This window comes from Vespa mandarinia, chromosome 1 (genome assembly GCF_050613455.1).
Source record: "Vespa mandarinia isolate Hongniang chromosome 1, ASM5061345v1, whole genome shotgun sequence".
NCBI lineage: Eukaryota > Metazoa > Arthropoda > Insecta > Hymenoptera > Vespidae > Vespa > Vespa mandarinia.
Window position 1 is genome coordinate 706,190 of NC_140810.1, and position 13,451 is coordinate 719,640.

At 30.7% G+C, this 13,451-nt stretch overlaps 3 protein-coding genes across 6 annotated transcripts; all 3 read right to left on the reverse strand.

The window, feature by feature from the left end:
* Nucleotides 1-288: 288 nt before the first annotated feature.
* LOC118446113 (uncharacterized) lies at nucleotides 289-1,737 on the reverse strand. Its single transcript, XM_035876399.2, has 4 exons — nucleotides 1,465-1,737; nucleotides 1,022-1,243; nucleotides 704-910; nucleotides 289-628 (listed from the first exon to the last, which is right to left on the reverse strand). The coding sequence occupies exons 1-4, from the start codon at nucleotides 1,607-1,609 to the stop codon at nucleotides 477-479; spliced, it is 726 nt and encodes a 241-aa protein (XP_035732292.1). The 5' UTR covers nucleotides 1,610-1,737; the 3' UTR covers nucleotides 289-476.
* A 162-nt stretch (nucleotides 1,738-1,899) lies between these two features.
* On the reverse strand, nucleotides 1,900-3,877 carry LOC118446112 (uncharacterized). Of its 2 annotated transcripts, none has more exons than XM_035876397.2 (4): nucleotides 3,518-3,877; nucleotides 2,913-3,415; nucleotides 2,660-2,854; nucleotides 1,900-2,547 (listed from the first exon to the last, which is right to left on the reverse strand). In XM_035876397.2, the coding sequence occupies exons 1-4, from the start codon at nucleotides 3,751-3,753 to the stop codon at nucleotides 2,294-2,296; spliced, it is 1,188 nt and encodes a 395-aa protein (XP_035732290.1). In that variant the 5' UTR covers nucleotides 3,754-3,877; the 3' UTR covers nucleotides 1,900-2,293. The 2 variants fall into 2 exon arrangements, with proteins under 2 accessions (XP_035732290.1, XP_035732291.1); XM_035876398.2 differs by having other exon boundaries at nucleotides 2,660-2,851; nucleotides 3,518-3,864.
* Nucleotides 3,878-4,136: 259 nt separating this feature from the next.
* Nucleotides 4,137-12,601, reverse strand: LOC118446110 (uncharacterized). Of its 3 annotated transcripts, none has more exons than XM_035876391.2 (12): nucleotides 12,418-12,601; nucleotides 11,470-11,541; nucleotides 10,944-11,146; nucleotides 10,724-10,791; nucleotides 10,520-10,597; nucleotides 8,082-8,551; nucleotides 7,105-7,264; nucleotides 6,827-6,994; nucleotides 6,228-6,722; nucleotides 6,010-6,145; nucleotides 5,584-5,809; nucleotides 4,137-5,478 (listed from the first exon to the last, which is right to left on the reverse strand). In XM_035876391.2, the coding sequence occupies exons 2-12, from the start codon at nucleotides 11,493-11,495 to the stop codon at nucleotides 4,914-4,916; spliced, it is 2,595 nt and encodes an 864-aa protein (XP_035732284.1). In that variant the 5' UTR covers nucleotides 11,496-11,541; nucleotides 12,418-12,601; the 3' UTR covers nucleotides 4,137-4,913. The 3 variants fall into 3 exon arrangements, with proteins under 3 accessions (XP_035732284.1, XP_035732283.1, XP_035732285.1); XM_035876390.2 differs by having other exon boundaries at nucleotides 7,105-7,267; XM_035876392.2 differs by lacking the exon at nucleotides 11,470-11,541 and having other exon boundaries at nucleotides 7,105-7,267.
* Nucleotides 12,602-13,451: the final 850 nt, after the last annotated feature.

Consider the following 13,451-nt stretch of genomic DNA (forward strand, 5'->3'; position numbering starts at 1 on the left):
ATGTAGGTGCCATATATAAATATACAAAAGACAAAGCAGATACCTGTTAATAACTTAGTCTCTAAGTAATTTATCTGTACTGTGATTTGCAGTTTCTTATTTCCAACATAAATATCTTTAAGTAGACGAAAAGCTAGGAGTAACCAATACTCGTACGAGATGGTAAATATTAAAAAACGAAGAAACATTACCATAACGATTATAAATCTTAAATTTTAATAAGAACATACTGATAAGTCTACAGTTGGAGTGTCACAAGTCCTATATATATATATATACATATATACATATATATATATATATATATATATATATATATATATATAACAAATCGTTTTAGATACTTTAATTTTTATTAATAAAGACTTTACTCTTCTAATTTCCATACTATAAAAGTATACTTATCCTTTAATTATTGTCATTACTAGTATAATACTAGTATTATAATAAAAGCATTTAATGTACAATCGATATTTCTAGCTTCCGTCCATATAATACTTTAAAAAGACAATCCTTAAAAGACACAAAAATGCAGTGATGTTGGAGACTTGTGATTGCCTAGTAAAGTCGACAGTGCCTTTTAAATCGATCATATGTTCTTTCTTAAGCGTAGGCTGTATTTCCTTGACTAATAATATAAGAACTAAGTATTAATTGCATATATACTTAGTTTTAATATTAAAAGATAGAGACAAATACATACCTTTCCACAATTCGTCTTCTTTAATCAAATGCACATAATATTTATCCTTTGTATGTTCGTTGTTTTTAAAAAATGATACCTTCACTTCGTCATAATCTTCTTTATCTTCTATATTGATACCAAAATTCAAATTACATTTGTAAATATTTGTAGCTCTCTTAATAGCATCCCAATCCTTGCGTTTTTTCTCTTTTCTTTCTTGTACCTCTATATAAAAATACATATAAATAACTATAAATATTCTTATTATCATATACATATATATATATATATATATACATATATATATATATACATAGATTTTGTGTACATATGTACCTTGTTTTAAGTCAACCAATTCCAGAGATAAACTGTCTCTGTACGCCTTGACTTCTGCTATGTCTTTTTGTAATATTTCTTCTTGTTTGATCATATTACTGATCTTTTTATCTACAATTTTTTGATTCAACATTATATCATCTATTTCGGACTTTAATGTTTCCAATTGTTTTTGTAACTCTGACATTTTGATCAAATTTGTTTCCTTTATTTGTGAATATTCTGTCAAAGAAAAAAGAAATGAAAAAAATGGAGAAAAAATAATGTATACTATTTATTCTTCACACATCTTTCATATTCCAAAACAAAATTTGTCAATAGTCATACAATTGTTACATAATTAATAAATATTTACTCACAACTTGATATCACTGGAAGCTGTATTAGAAAATTGTTTATTATCAATCAAAAAGAATATTTTGTATTAATTTTTTGACATTTACCATTTTTACCAGCCGTTGCATTCTCTATCTTTGAAACGACGTGTTTTTCAAATTCGCAACAAAATGATGATAATTTTTCCAATACAGTAAAGTCACCATTTTGTAAAACATGAGCAATATCACATTCGTATTTTTCGATTCCCATCTTGTATGATACACTACATAATTAAGAAAAACTTATTAATTACTAGTTAAAGCGCGACAAGAGAAATCGTCCTAAACGTTTACAGCCGCCATATTTTTACGTTCGAACGCATTCAAATATCCAGTATTGCCAACATATCAAATCAAATATCTCTAATATACAATTGTATCATTAAAGGGGAGAAAACAAAAAAAAAATCTCTGATAAATTTTGTATTTATATGTAATCTTAAATTCTCCATTAGATTTTTAATCACATCCATTTTATCATAATAACACATCATTAATATATTACGTCAATTAATATCTCATTTGATTAATTCCTGTACTCTCGAAAACATTCAAATATCCTTATTTTTATTGAATTTCAATAATTTTTTTTTTTTTTTTTTTTATTAATAACAATTTGAATTTAGCTAAAGATTTACAGAACAATCTTCATAGTAAATATATAGAACAGTTAGAAAATATAATTCAAACACACAATATCTATCCTAAACAATGGAAAATTACTGAAAAATTAGATGATAAAAAAATTAATACATGTCAATGCATATTAGTATAAATATACAAATGTCTACAAATGGGACATTACTTTATACAATCATCCTTTGTAATTATTCTGGCATTAAAGTTTTTTTGTAAAAAACATAATAATTATTATTAATCAATTTTGTCTTGCATATCAGAAATGCATATCTGTATCTGGATCTGGATCTGTTGATTGCTCATCATTCCAACATGCTACCTCTACCATTTCCAAATTTCCATCCTCTGTTAAAGTCAATAATTGCTTGGTTGAACTATCTTTAACTTTAACCATCATATCAACGTCGCTATGCGTCGATGCTAATTCTGTAGGATGCATAAAATTTTCATTTACATTAATATGTTGTAAGACTCTAACATACATCGGTTGATCTGAAGTAGATGTTTCATCTAAAATTAATAATTCATTGCGATTTATCTTTTTATTAAAAAAAAAAAAATATATATATATATATATGTTTGTTCATGTATTATATCATCGAATATGTTTTCTTTCTCTTACCATGTTCAAGAATATTTGAAATATTTGAAATATGTAAGTTTTCAGGGTTTGCTAATCGTATCACAGGTATATTTTCATTAGTAATTTGCAATTGTGAATAAGTATGGAACGGTAGGATTGGCATATTCTGCTGAACGCTTCTTTCTATATCAGACATTTTTGTCAGATCTTCGTCAGTATCTTTTATAGAAACTACTAGCAGAAAATAAATGATTAGCACTCTCGCTAGAAATGTATATTTTTAGATCTTTACCTTTTTCTCTTTCATGCTCTTTTAAAATTTCCATTTCATTTTGATGCTTTTTTACGTTGCATTCGTGATTTATTACTTGATGATCTCCAGAGAATTGTATGTCACATTTATCGCAAAATACTTTCTGTTTTATGTAATCTCGTATATGATGAATCATGAACGAATTATGATGCGTAGTATATTTACATTTATCGCATTGCATCCAAACATTTTTTTTGCCTTTATTATGTTCCATAGTATTAACGCATAATATATCATCTTTTCTTTTGAAACATTTATTAGAATTATGATTATTAGATCGTGTAATTTGTGGTGGTTGTGAAGGTTTAGGTTTCTCGCTGTTGCCTAATAGCTCTCCTTCTTCTAAAGAATATTTTTGTTCTAAAAATCGTAAAACATTTTCTCGTACATTACGCATTTCTGTTTCTAATCTATCAAGAGTGTTAATGAGATTAGCACAACTACGACAAATCACATCATCTTCTGATATGACAACCATATATCTGAAATATATATATATATATATATATACATATATACGTATCAATTGTAAACAATATTTAAACTATTAGAAATAATAAAATAATTATATTGGAATAATATACCTTTCGCCAACTAATTCACCTAATTTTTCAATAACTTTAGACCTTGAACTCTGTGTCCTACATGTTGCTAAAGCATAATAACGTCCTTTTACAATTACATCACAAACAAAACATTGTAAAAGTGGTGTCAGTGGTGAATCATTATTTTTATTATCGATAATAGAATTACTTGCAGTACTGTTAGAAACATTCTGATCTTCAATATTAATTACCAACGTTGAATTTACAGTTGCCATTTGTAAGAAGAGAGAAAAAGAGAGAGACAGAGAGAGAGAGACAGAGAGAGAGAGAGAGGAAGAGAGAGAAAGAGAAAAAGAGAGAGATTGAATGTTAGACAATTCTTTTGTCAAAATGTATATAGGTTAAAAAATATGAACATCGTTATTATTTGTTATACACTCAGATGTGAACTGGGATATGTGCCATTGTTAAAAGCAGAATTATATCAGAACGATTTTCATTTCCTAATTAGTTAAAAAAAAAAAAAAAAATAAATAAATAAATAAATAAATAAATAAATTATTGAGTCTCTTAAGATATATGTTGCACATGTTTTTTTCATAAGGTCATACACATAGAAAATATTTTTAAATTGCAATATATCCAACACAAATATGAATGTATTTAATAATGTTAAGTTTATTTATTCATTGTCTACAGTGACATTTTATTATATACTCATTTACATGTTAATTAAAAATCAATATCTACCGTCTTTTCTTTGTTCTGTTACTCCACATACCTGGGACTCACAAAGAATTAACCACTATTTTTTTTTTCGCACAATTGTACTAAGAGATACTTATATGAAAAGTTATTCTTTTTTTTTTTTTTACAGCATTTTTTTTATAATTTTGTATTGCTGTTAGACATGTGCGTATGAAATGACTTTTGAATTACAAAGGAATTGAACATCGTGAAGTTTACAATAGTGTAAAGCGTACATTTCAGACATGCCCTTGTACCAAAAAAGAAAAAAAAAAAAAAAAAATCCAATAAGAACCAAGCTTAGTACCATAATATTGAAACAATTTGATATCTAGTTTCCATTTATGGTTGAATAAGAGTTATTAAAAACTTGATCGCAATGTTCTTTCTATAATCTGAATAAAATTATCAGCTCTATAGTTTTTAAAACCAAAACAATATCTCAAAATTATTTACTTTTCTTAACTCGCTCGACTGTGTCTTAGAATAGCTTTCAACTAGTTACATGAGAAATATTACATCGTAATCTCTAAGTAATCGTACAATTCTGTATTTCAACGATATAAAATAAAACTTAACAATCTACTATTGTACGCCAAGTTATCAGATTAAAAGACAACCACATATAAAGACAATGTACGAACAGAAGGGTATGAGTGAAACGTACTGATAGTAAATTTTCGAACAATTATATATCCACTTTTTCACATTTTATCTTCGTATCTTGTTTTTTGTTATTACTTTCATTATCGTTTCCCTCGATCTTTTCGTTATCTCTTTCCTTTTCCTTCCCATGTTGTTGCTGTTGTTTTTTGTCTGAATTACGAAAACGATCATAGCGAGAATCTTCATCATCGCTGGACTTTGTTCCTGGCTCAGTCTCTCTCAATATATCACCTAAATCTTTATCAACGTCATCCCACAATTTAGCACCGCCATCGCCATGATAATCATCGTCATCGTCCTCATCTCCCTGACCATTTTTATTGACCTTTGCATTTTTCTCCGTTTCAATAGCGTTCAATTTCTGTTCGACAATTTTCGCATTTTCCATACCATTGTTATTGCCATTCGTAGACAATGGTTGAGTACCGCTCGTCGATGTAGGCGTTTCAGAATTCGTTAAAGCTTTTGTAGTATCGGACGTGTTGATAGCGTTGGAATTAGTACTTGTATTTACAGAAGACGACGACTGAAGGTGTATTCTTTCTGCTTCTCTTCGTAGCGCTTTATCATCGTTATCTCGTACATACCTAAATATATATAAACCAAATTTCAAAGTATTTTATTTGGTATATATATATTATTTTATTTTATTTTATAACAGCGATAATGACTATTATAATACAATAATTTACCGTTTCAGATGGCTTCGAGTGGAACAATGAAGCGCCACTGCTCTTTTACTGTTTTCACTACGCGGCAGATAAACTTTACACAACTCGCAAAATTGTACTTCTACGCGTTTTATATATTCCGCTCCCACTTTAATCATTTGTTTATTCTTTGGCTTCTTTTCAGCCTCGCTCACATTTTCACCCTCTGTCGTCTTTTCTTTTTTTTTATCGCTACTTTCTTCGTCCTCTGCAACAGGTACAATTTTATTTGTTTACAAACAAAGATCTAAAAAAGAAAAAAAAAAGGAAAAAAAAAGAAGAAGAGAAGAACGACGAACGGAAGGAAAAAAAAGAAAACGGAAAAAGAACAGCAAAAAAAAAAAAAAAAAAAAAAAATAGTAAGCAAAGGAAAATATAACAAGACGCGTATTAATTATTATACCGTACCATCCACATCGCCGACAGAATCTAAAGTCATGAAGTTGTCCAAATTGACTTCTTTATCGTCTTCCTCGGGACCACTGGAATCTGCCTCTGCCTCATCATTTCCAGCGTTCATTCTTTCTTTCCATACGCTTTTCCTCTGAAAGGATAAAACGAAACTCGATTGTACCTTCATATGTACGTACAATCAATGAATTTTGAAGTTTTAAAAGAAAAATTACCTTTATGTGATCGAGAGAACACATGTGCGTTTCGAAGAGCATTGGCGATCTGAATTGAATACGACAAACACGACAAAACGGTGTGAGGAATCGTTTCATTTGACGATGCGATTCTGACAATTGATGTATTGCTTTTAGAGAACGATAGTTTAATTTGCATATAGGACAGAACATGGTACGAGAGGGTAATGTACCACGAATGGCATCGCGTGCTTCTACTCGTCGCTGTTCCTGTCTTTGTAGAACTCGCATACGCGTAAGAGTTGCTTTGTGTCGAGATGCGATACGTCTCATAGCTGCACTGTGACGTCCAGAATATAGATGAAGAGAATATTCTTTAAAGGTAACGCTACGATGTGCACAATGTGGACAATTTAATTTGATGAATTTTCTTCCATCACGTCTACTAGGTAATTCCTCCGAATCAGCATTTCTACCATGTTCGTTTTTATCATTTTCATCTCTTTCTTCGTCATCGCCATCATCTTCCTCGTCCTAAAGGATAACAACGCAGCAAAAAATGGTTGCTTTAGAGATAGAGCAAAGAGAGCGCTTAGAGAGTCTCGTAGGAAATACGACAATTCTAGAATATTCCCTACCTCCTGTTTCGTATCTTCCTCGTCCTCCTTAACTTCGTCATCTTTCTCTTCTTCATCTTCGGTATTTTGTCTTTCTCTCTCTTGTTTTTCCTTTTTTCTCTTTTCATCTTTTTTCTTTTTCTCTTCCTCTTCCTCATCTTCCTCCTCTTCGTCATCCCGTTCATGCGGCTGGATTTAACGTTAGAAAGTATTATATACGGTGTGAGGCACAGTTTCTATTTCTCTTGAGAAATGAAATGCCTGGCGATCAGGCCAGTAGAGATTTTTAACGAAATTACCTTCTCATCGTCATCCCAATTACTCTTGTTATCATCGTCTTCGTCGTCGTCGTCGTCGGAAAACTCAGCGTTAATAGCTTTGGCCATCTCTCTATCCTTGTCCTTCATGCTGCTTCCTGATCCTGACTCCTTTTTACTTCCGGATAGCCTAGTAGTACCGCTACTAATGACACAGCAATTTTTTTTTGACTTACATTATTTCCTTTCATTTTGTTCTGCTTCCTTTGTCTTTCGTTTAATCAGCAATCAAAATTTGTTTCATAGTTGATATACAGCAAATATCGCGATAGTATTCATTGCTCTTATCCCCCATAATGAGAATGCACTTCGTTTTGCAATAAAGGTCAACTATTTCAGCCTTTTTGCATTGCATTGTGCTCTTGTGGTTTCGCATGTTCGCGTCTTAAAATACTTATATGTATATATTAGAAATAACGTTCTTTTATACTGCATTTTATATATATATATATATATTTATATATATATTTATATTTTTTTTATTTTATTTTTTTTATATTTTTTTTTTATACTTTTTTATATTTTTTTTATTATTTTTTTTTTTTTTTATTTTTTTTATTTAGTCACTGCTATGTGGAAGAACGATAAGTAATGACATCATAAAGTACAAGTATTTTTTAGTTCTCGTATCAAAAGTAATTACATTGCATTTGGATGGTACGCACACATCGTATTTATGCGCACCACATTATGATCAATTCCCTCGGTATTACGACCCTGTCAAAAGTATGCCTCTCGGCAATATGTAAACATTTGTTTCGTGCGATCATTTGTGTCAGGTTTGTTTATTTATATATATATATTTATTATTATTTTTTTTTTTCTTTTACCATTTATACATGTCTATATCGTCGTCGTGACTCTCAGGTCATTGACATAGCCAGTTTGTGTACTGACGGATAAGCAAGCAGGCTACTAGGACGGTATTGCGGTTGGTAAGTGACTTATTAATTAGTTACCTCCTGCGCAATTTGGTAGTTGTCATGCGCATACGCTGGATGTAGTCTCGCGAACGCGAACCTAGCAGCTTGCGCCGATAGTCGAGCGAGTGTAGGGTACGCTTGCGAGCCATGATGACGTCCGATCGAGAGCTCATCCGATGAAATCCACCCCCTCGACTGCTGCCGCGAGTGGAAATGCGACCTCTGTAGTTAGAGCTTTGATGCGATATTCTTCCTCGACTAGAGTTGTATCTCTGAGTCGGGGGCGCCATCTCGCTAATGCGAGGGGGTGGCGGAGGTGCATAGCTCCGTGAAGCCGAATGACGGTCCTCCGAACGGTGATATGACGAGGCTCGTTCGCTCTGTCTCTTGTCCTCATAAACCGCCGACGATGACGAGCCCTTATTGTCATCGTATGGAGCCGATGCCGATGAACCACCGTACGACGAGGAGTACCTCTGCGAACCGCTACCGCTACCACCTCCACCCTGCCAAATCAAATTCAATTGTGCTCCTTCCCTTTTCTCTCTCTTTCTCCATTCCTGTCATTCTCTCTTATCACATACATACATATGCTTGGTATTTTATTTTATTTTATTTGACTTTATTTATGGATTTATGCATTTATTTATTTATATTTTATATATATATATATCTCTCCCCTCTTTCCCTCTCCTATCATATAGACTTTTTTTTCCATTCTCCTAGAAGTATGTCTTAATGTCATTTTCAATTATTACTTATCTAGCTTCCGTAGGTTCTTTCGAGCTTTCCTCATTTACCTTTTGCAATAGTGCCAATCATTTATACTTTAATATCATCCAACCTTGTACCGTCACGGTCACTACACCCATTCTCGTTGGATCACCGATTTATACCTTATAGATTTACCTCCCTAATGTATCTCTAAATAATGTCGCTGAACTTAGCATATAATATTGCACATTGCTCTTTTTGCATAATTTAAACAACTTTTTTTTTTTTTTATACTTTTCCGGAAGTTCAATATATCGTTCTTGCTGATTCACGCTCGTTCGTTTTTTTTTTATTTTTTATTATTATTATTTATTTTTTTTTATATATATATATCTTTGAGAAATGTAAATTACATTACCAGCATTTATTACTTTCTTTGAGATATCAAGTGAATTCTGTTAGATTGCAGATAGAAGTCTTTGAAATAGACCTTTCCAACTTCCTGAAGGAAAGAGCAGCACCGTATAGAATAATATTAATAGTAAAAAATCCTTTTTTATTATTATTATTATTTTTTTTTTTTCATTCTCTGCCGTTCGATTATTATTGTCATATAAACTTGGGAATGAAATGAAGCTAATTGAGAGATAGATCTTTATACGATTGTACATTCTTCTACATAGTCTTCAGAAGGGCGAAATACTCGAGAAAAATATTTGATAGATATTCGATCATTGATATATATATATGTATATATATATATATATATTTTTTTTTTTTTTTTTTTTTAAACCTTTCCGGTATGCCTTAGTTGGGAAGTTTATATCTCGGATCATGCACGAGTGGATGCATAGACATATAAAAAGTTGATACTTATTATAACCTTCTCAGTTTTTAGTAATCAGAATCAATATAAGATGCATGTTCTCTGTATTGGAAAGGTCTATGCGTTTTTCATAGAGTCAAGAAATTCGCACGTCCTTTAAATTATATAATTTAGAAAATCTGTCGTATATAAGGTAGTAGGTTTATTATTTGCAGTATCAACTGTTGGAGCAATGCGGGGATGCTGTCAATATTTCAATAATTTGATTTCTAACTGTGCACGAAATAGCGGTTTCATAGCACATATTGCTATATACAGAGAACAATGCTGATGCAATATGAGCACAATGAAATCCATACTTCTACATCTATTCGTCTGTTCGCTCAGTTATCTTTCATGACTGTGCGTGGATAACAATTTAAGTACCATCTAGGTATATATTTCATCTTTTATTTGATGCATTCGTAGTGTTCCACCAGTAGTGTCCCAACGCAAAAAGAATGGGTGTTCAAGTAGCCGTTGGCTCGTCGCTTGAAAGGAAATTATGACATCTTATGAATACCTTTTCTACCGCTTTTTTTTTTTATAAAATTTTTTTTTTCTTTTTACAGACGAATGTCCTGAAATTGTTTTGCAGTTAAATAGAAGCTAATGTTCAATTTTTCGTGTTCAATAGACTTATATTTAAAAAAAACTTTTCAGGACAGTCGTTTCAAGTTATACTATATTTTTTTTTCTTTTTTTTTTCTTTTTTTTTCTTTTTTTTTTTTTTTTTTTTTTTTTAAATTTCGAGAAACTGTCTGAAGAGGACCTTTTAAGGCCGGTAATTTCTTCTTGACCTTAGGATTGTAGAATCAGAATGGAGCTGCCTAAGACTTATTTACAACTTCTTTTATATTAAAATTTGTCTAATATCACCTCATAGTGTACATACCTGATAAGAATCGCTTCTAATCCTTTTGCGGGTGGAATCTCCAGAAGAACGATGATCATCTCTACCAGAATAAGATTCCTAAGGAAGATGCATATACAAAATGATATATTAAAAATCTGATTAAAAAGAAAAAAAAAAGAGAGAAAGAAAAAAAAAAAAAAAAAAAAAGAGAAAAGATATTTACTTTTTATAATTAATACTTACACGTGGGCGTTTATAACTATTTGAATGTTCACCTCTACCACCTCTGCTTGAATATCTTTCAGATCCACCTATGAAGATGAAAAAGAAGAAAAAAAAAGATAAAAAAAAAGAAAGAAAAAAGAAAAAAAAAAAAAAAAAGAAGAAAAATAGAAAAAACAGTCACTAAATGTTCATCTATTTAATAGGTAATAATCAATGTTATTTTTAACATTTGGCTAACCTGAATTGTATTTAGAACGTGAATCATAACTGGTAGTAGAATATTTAAATCTGCCTCCTCTCGAAGAGGAATAACTTCCTCTATTTGACATATTTCCTCCGGTAGATCCTCCACCCCAATCACTTCCTCCTCCACCTCCTCGACCTCTGTATGAACTACCTCCACGGGAACTAAATCCTCGACCGCGAGAGCTCATAGTAGAACTGTCAATATCAAATATCAAATAAATATTATATGAAATATTATTCATTTCATATTTTTTTTACTTATATCGATAACATATTGCACATTTAAATACATTTGGACAAGGGAACAAATCTTTTTTTCTCTCTCATTCAATAGAATTTCTTCAATTTAATCATATTAATAGGACAATGTTATCAAAGTCAATTTTAATTTGAATAATTTACATTTAATTATAATAAGTGAATTAATTTCATTGTACTAATGTAGAATTGAATTGGCATAGAAATTTATAATATTTAGATGTGCATTCATTATAACACTTATCTACACTATTACTAACCTGTATTTGTTGTAGCCGTAACTCATTTTAGTATACTGATGAGTTACAGAAGTCAGATATGATGACAATGGTCTATGAACAAAACGGGTATGTTTATAGAATATCTTAACTGAAGGAAAGTCAATGAAAGTCAAATATATTAGAATAATAAATATTTTTTAATTGTATATTTAACATTTTCATTTTTGTTCGTTGATATTGTTCATTGGTATATGAATAAAAAATGAATATGTCTCAAACAAAATAGCTGTAGTATAGTATAGTCACAGCTATATATTTTATCACGCACACACACACATATACATACATATATATATATATAAAATGTAATATACATATATATACATATATATAAAATGTAGAAAAGAGTACCAAGGTGAATTCGGAATCATAATTCAGAAGTTGTGCTATCTATGTACACATACCACGCCATTCTAGGTAACGCACGCGCATTTTTACATATATGGATGCCGATACACACATACACACGTACACACACTTGCGCACTATACACCAAATCTACGTATAATTATTAGATAATTGTGTTTAATAAACTGTTGATATTCATTTTAACGTTTTCAAAGGGGGAAAAAAAAAGGAAAAAAGCGAAAGAAAAATGAATCATCCCGTTGTAATGACCACGTTTACGAGATGTAACGTCATAAAAAATCTGTACCTTCGATGCTTCCCAAAGTGCCCGAAATCACGTATAGAATGGAATAGTCTCGTTGCTTTAAATATCTTCACAAAGTATATTTTTTAATTCGTAAGTTTCTAAGCTTTTAGATATAGAAGAAATGTGAACTATTGTTTAAAAGCATTAGAAACTTAATAGTACGCAAATCGATAAAATCGTTATCGTTTGGCGCGACTAAATGGCTACATTTGTAAAATTCGATATGTTCACGAGAAACGATTATATTTAATCATATATAATAGTATCATTACCTTTTTTAAAATGTGAGATGATCTAGTTGATTTGCAAGTATTATTTGATGATATTTTTGATGAACTTCGAGCTTAAGCTCTCCTGAACGTGCCAATGGATGTAGTACGATGTACGTTCGAAAATAAAATGTCTGCCTCTCTATGCTGTAGCGTCCCACCTCTACCAAGTCCACCGGCCACCATGCGGAATTAAGGAATTGAACCGGAAGTAAGTTCTTTAACCGCCTCCCGGAAATGATACAAACGAAGTCTTTATTTTTCTTTCAGCTTATATCGTCTCCTAGTCGATATCGCGATAAAAAAATAAGAAACAGAATATGCCATAAGGTATATTCTTTTATACATCCTTTTTTATATATACGATTAGATCTTCAATGTCACGCGTATTATCAAATTGATTTAATCGATAGGTCGGTACAAATCTCGATTGTTTAGCTCGATAAATAGATATATTCAAAATTGTATGTTTATCTCAAGGAATTAATTATTAATTAATCAAAGTAATTTAAAATATACAAATGTCGATACGGAAAGAGTAGGTAATAGATAGGAGATATAGAAAGAAAGAAAAAAAAGAAAACAAAGGAATAAGACACAGACAATTCAGTCTCATATGAACTTATATTATACACAGAATAGTTCCAAAATTATTCTCACATTCATTATACATTTATATCATTTATTTAATGCTTATTGTAGAAATAGCTGGCTGATTATTTGAGCATGGAAAACATTTACTTATTGAGCTTATTTTTTTAGGGTTACATGTTCTCTATTGATAATGAGAAAATTTGATTAAGCAATTGATGTCAGCAGTATGGGCGCTTTTTCTTTCCTTCTTTTTTTTTCTTTTTCTTTTTCGTAAGGTCTCTCATAACGATAATATACAAAAACATACAAATCTATTTCACTTTACTCCCGGCACTTTAGCTCTATTTACAGTGACATACATTAACATGCTTCTTATTTTTAAGTCTCTTTATTTATTCAAGTTATTTAATAAATAATATCTACACAGTGCTTGTAGACAATAT

What these genes read in the sequence shown, in the direction of transcription:
- LOC118446113 (XM_035876399.2), bottom strand. Translation starts at nt 1,609, where the DNA reads ATGGGAATCGAAAAATACGAATGTGATATTGCTCATGTTTTACAAAAT. An exon ending in ATTGGTTGACTTAAAACAAG is followed by an intron (nt 911 to 1,021) that starts GTACATATGTAC and finishes ATTTTTATATAG; the next exon opens with AGGTACAAGAAAGAAAAGAG. An exon ending in AGAAGACGAATTGTGGAAAG is followed by an intron (nt 629 to 703) that starts GTATGTATTTGT and finishes TTATATTATTAG; the next exon opens with TCAAGGAAATACAGCCTACG.
- LOC118446112 (XM_035876397.2), bottom strand. Translation starts at nt 3,753, where the DNA reads ATGGCAACTGTAAATTCAACGTTGGTAATTAATATTGAAGATCAGAAT. An exon ending in GGTGAATTAGTTGGCGAAAG is followed by an intron (nt 3,416 to 3,517) that starts GTATATTATTCC and finishes TATATATTTCAG; the next exon opens with ATATATGGTTGTCATATCAG. An exon ending in AGAGCATGAAAGAGAAAAAG is followed by an intron (nt 2,855 to 2,912) that starts GTAAAGATCTAA and finishes ATTTTCTGCTAG; the next exon opens with TAGTTTCTATAAAAGATACT.
- LOC118446110 (XM_035876390.2), bottom strand. Translation starts at nt 11,495, where the DNA reads ATGAGTTACGGCTACAACAAATACAG. An exon ending in ACGTTCTAAATACAATTCAG is followed by an intron (nt 10,792 to 10,943) that starts GTTAGCCAAATG and finishes TCATCTTCATAG; the next exon opens with GTGGATCTGAAAGATATTCA. An exon ending in ATAGTTATAAACGCCCACGT is followed by an intron (nt 10,598 to 10,723) that starts GTAAGTATTAAT and finishes CATCTTCCTTAG; the next exon opens with GAATCTTATTCTGGTAGAGA.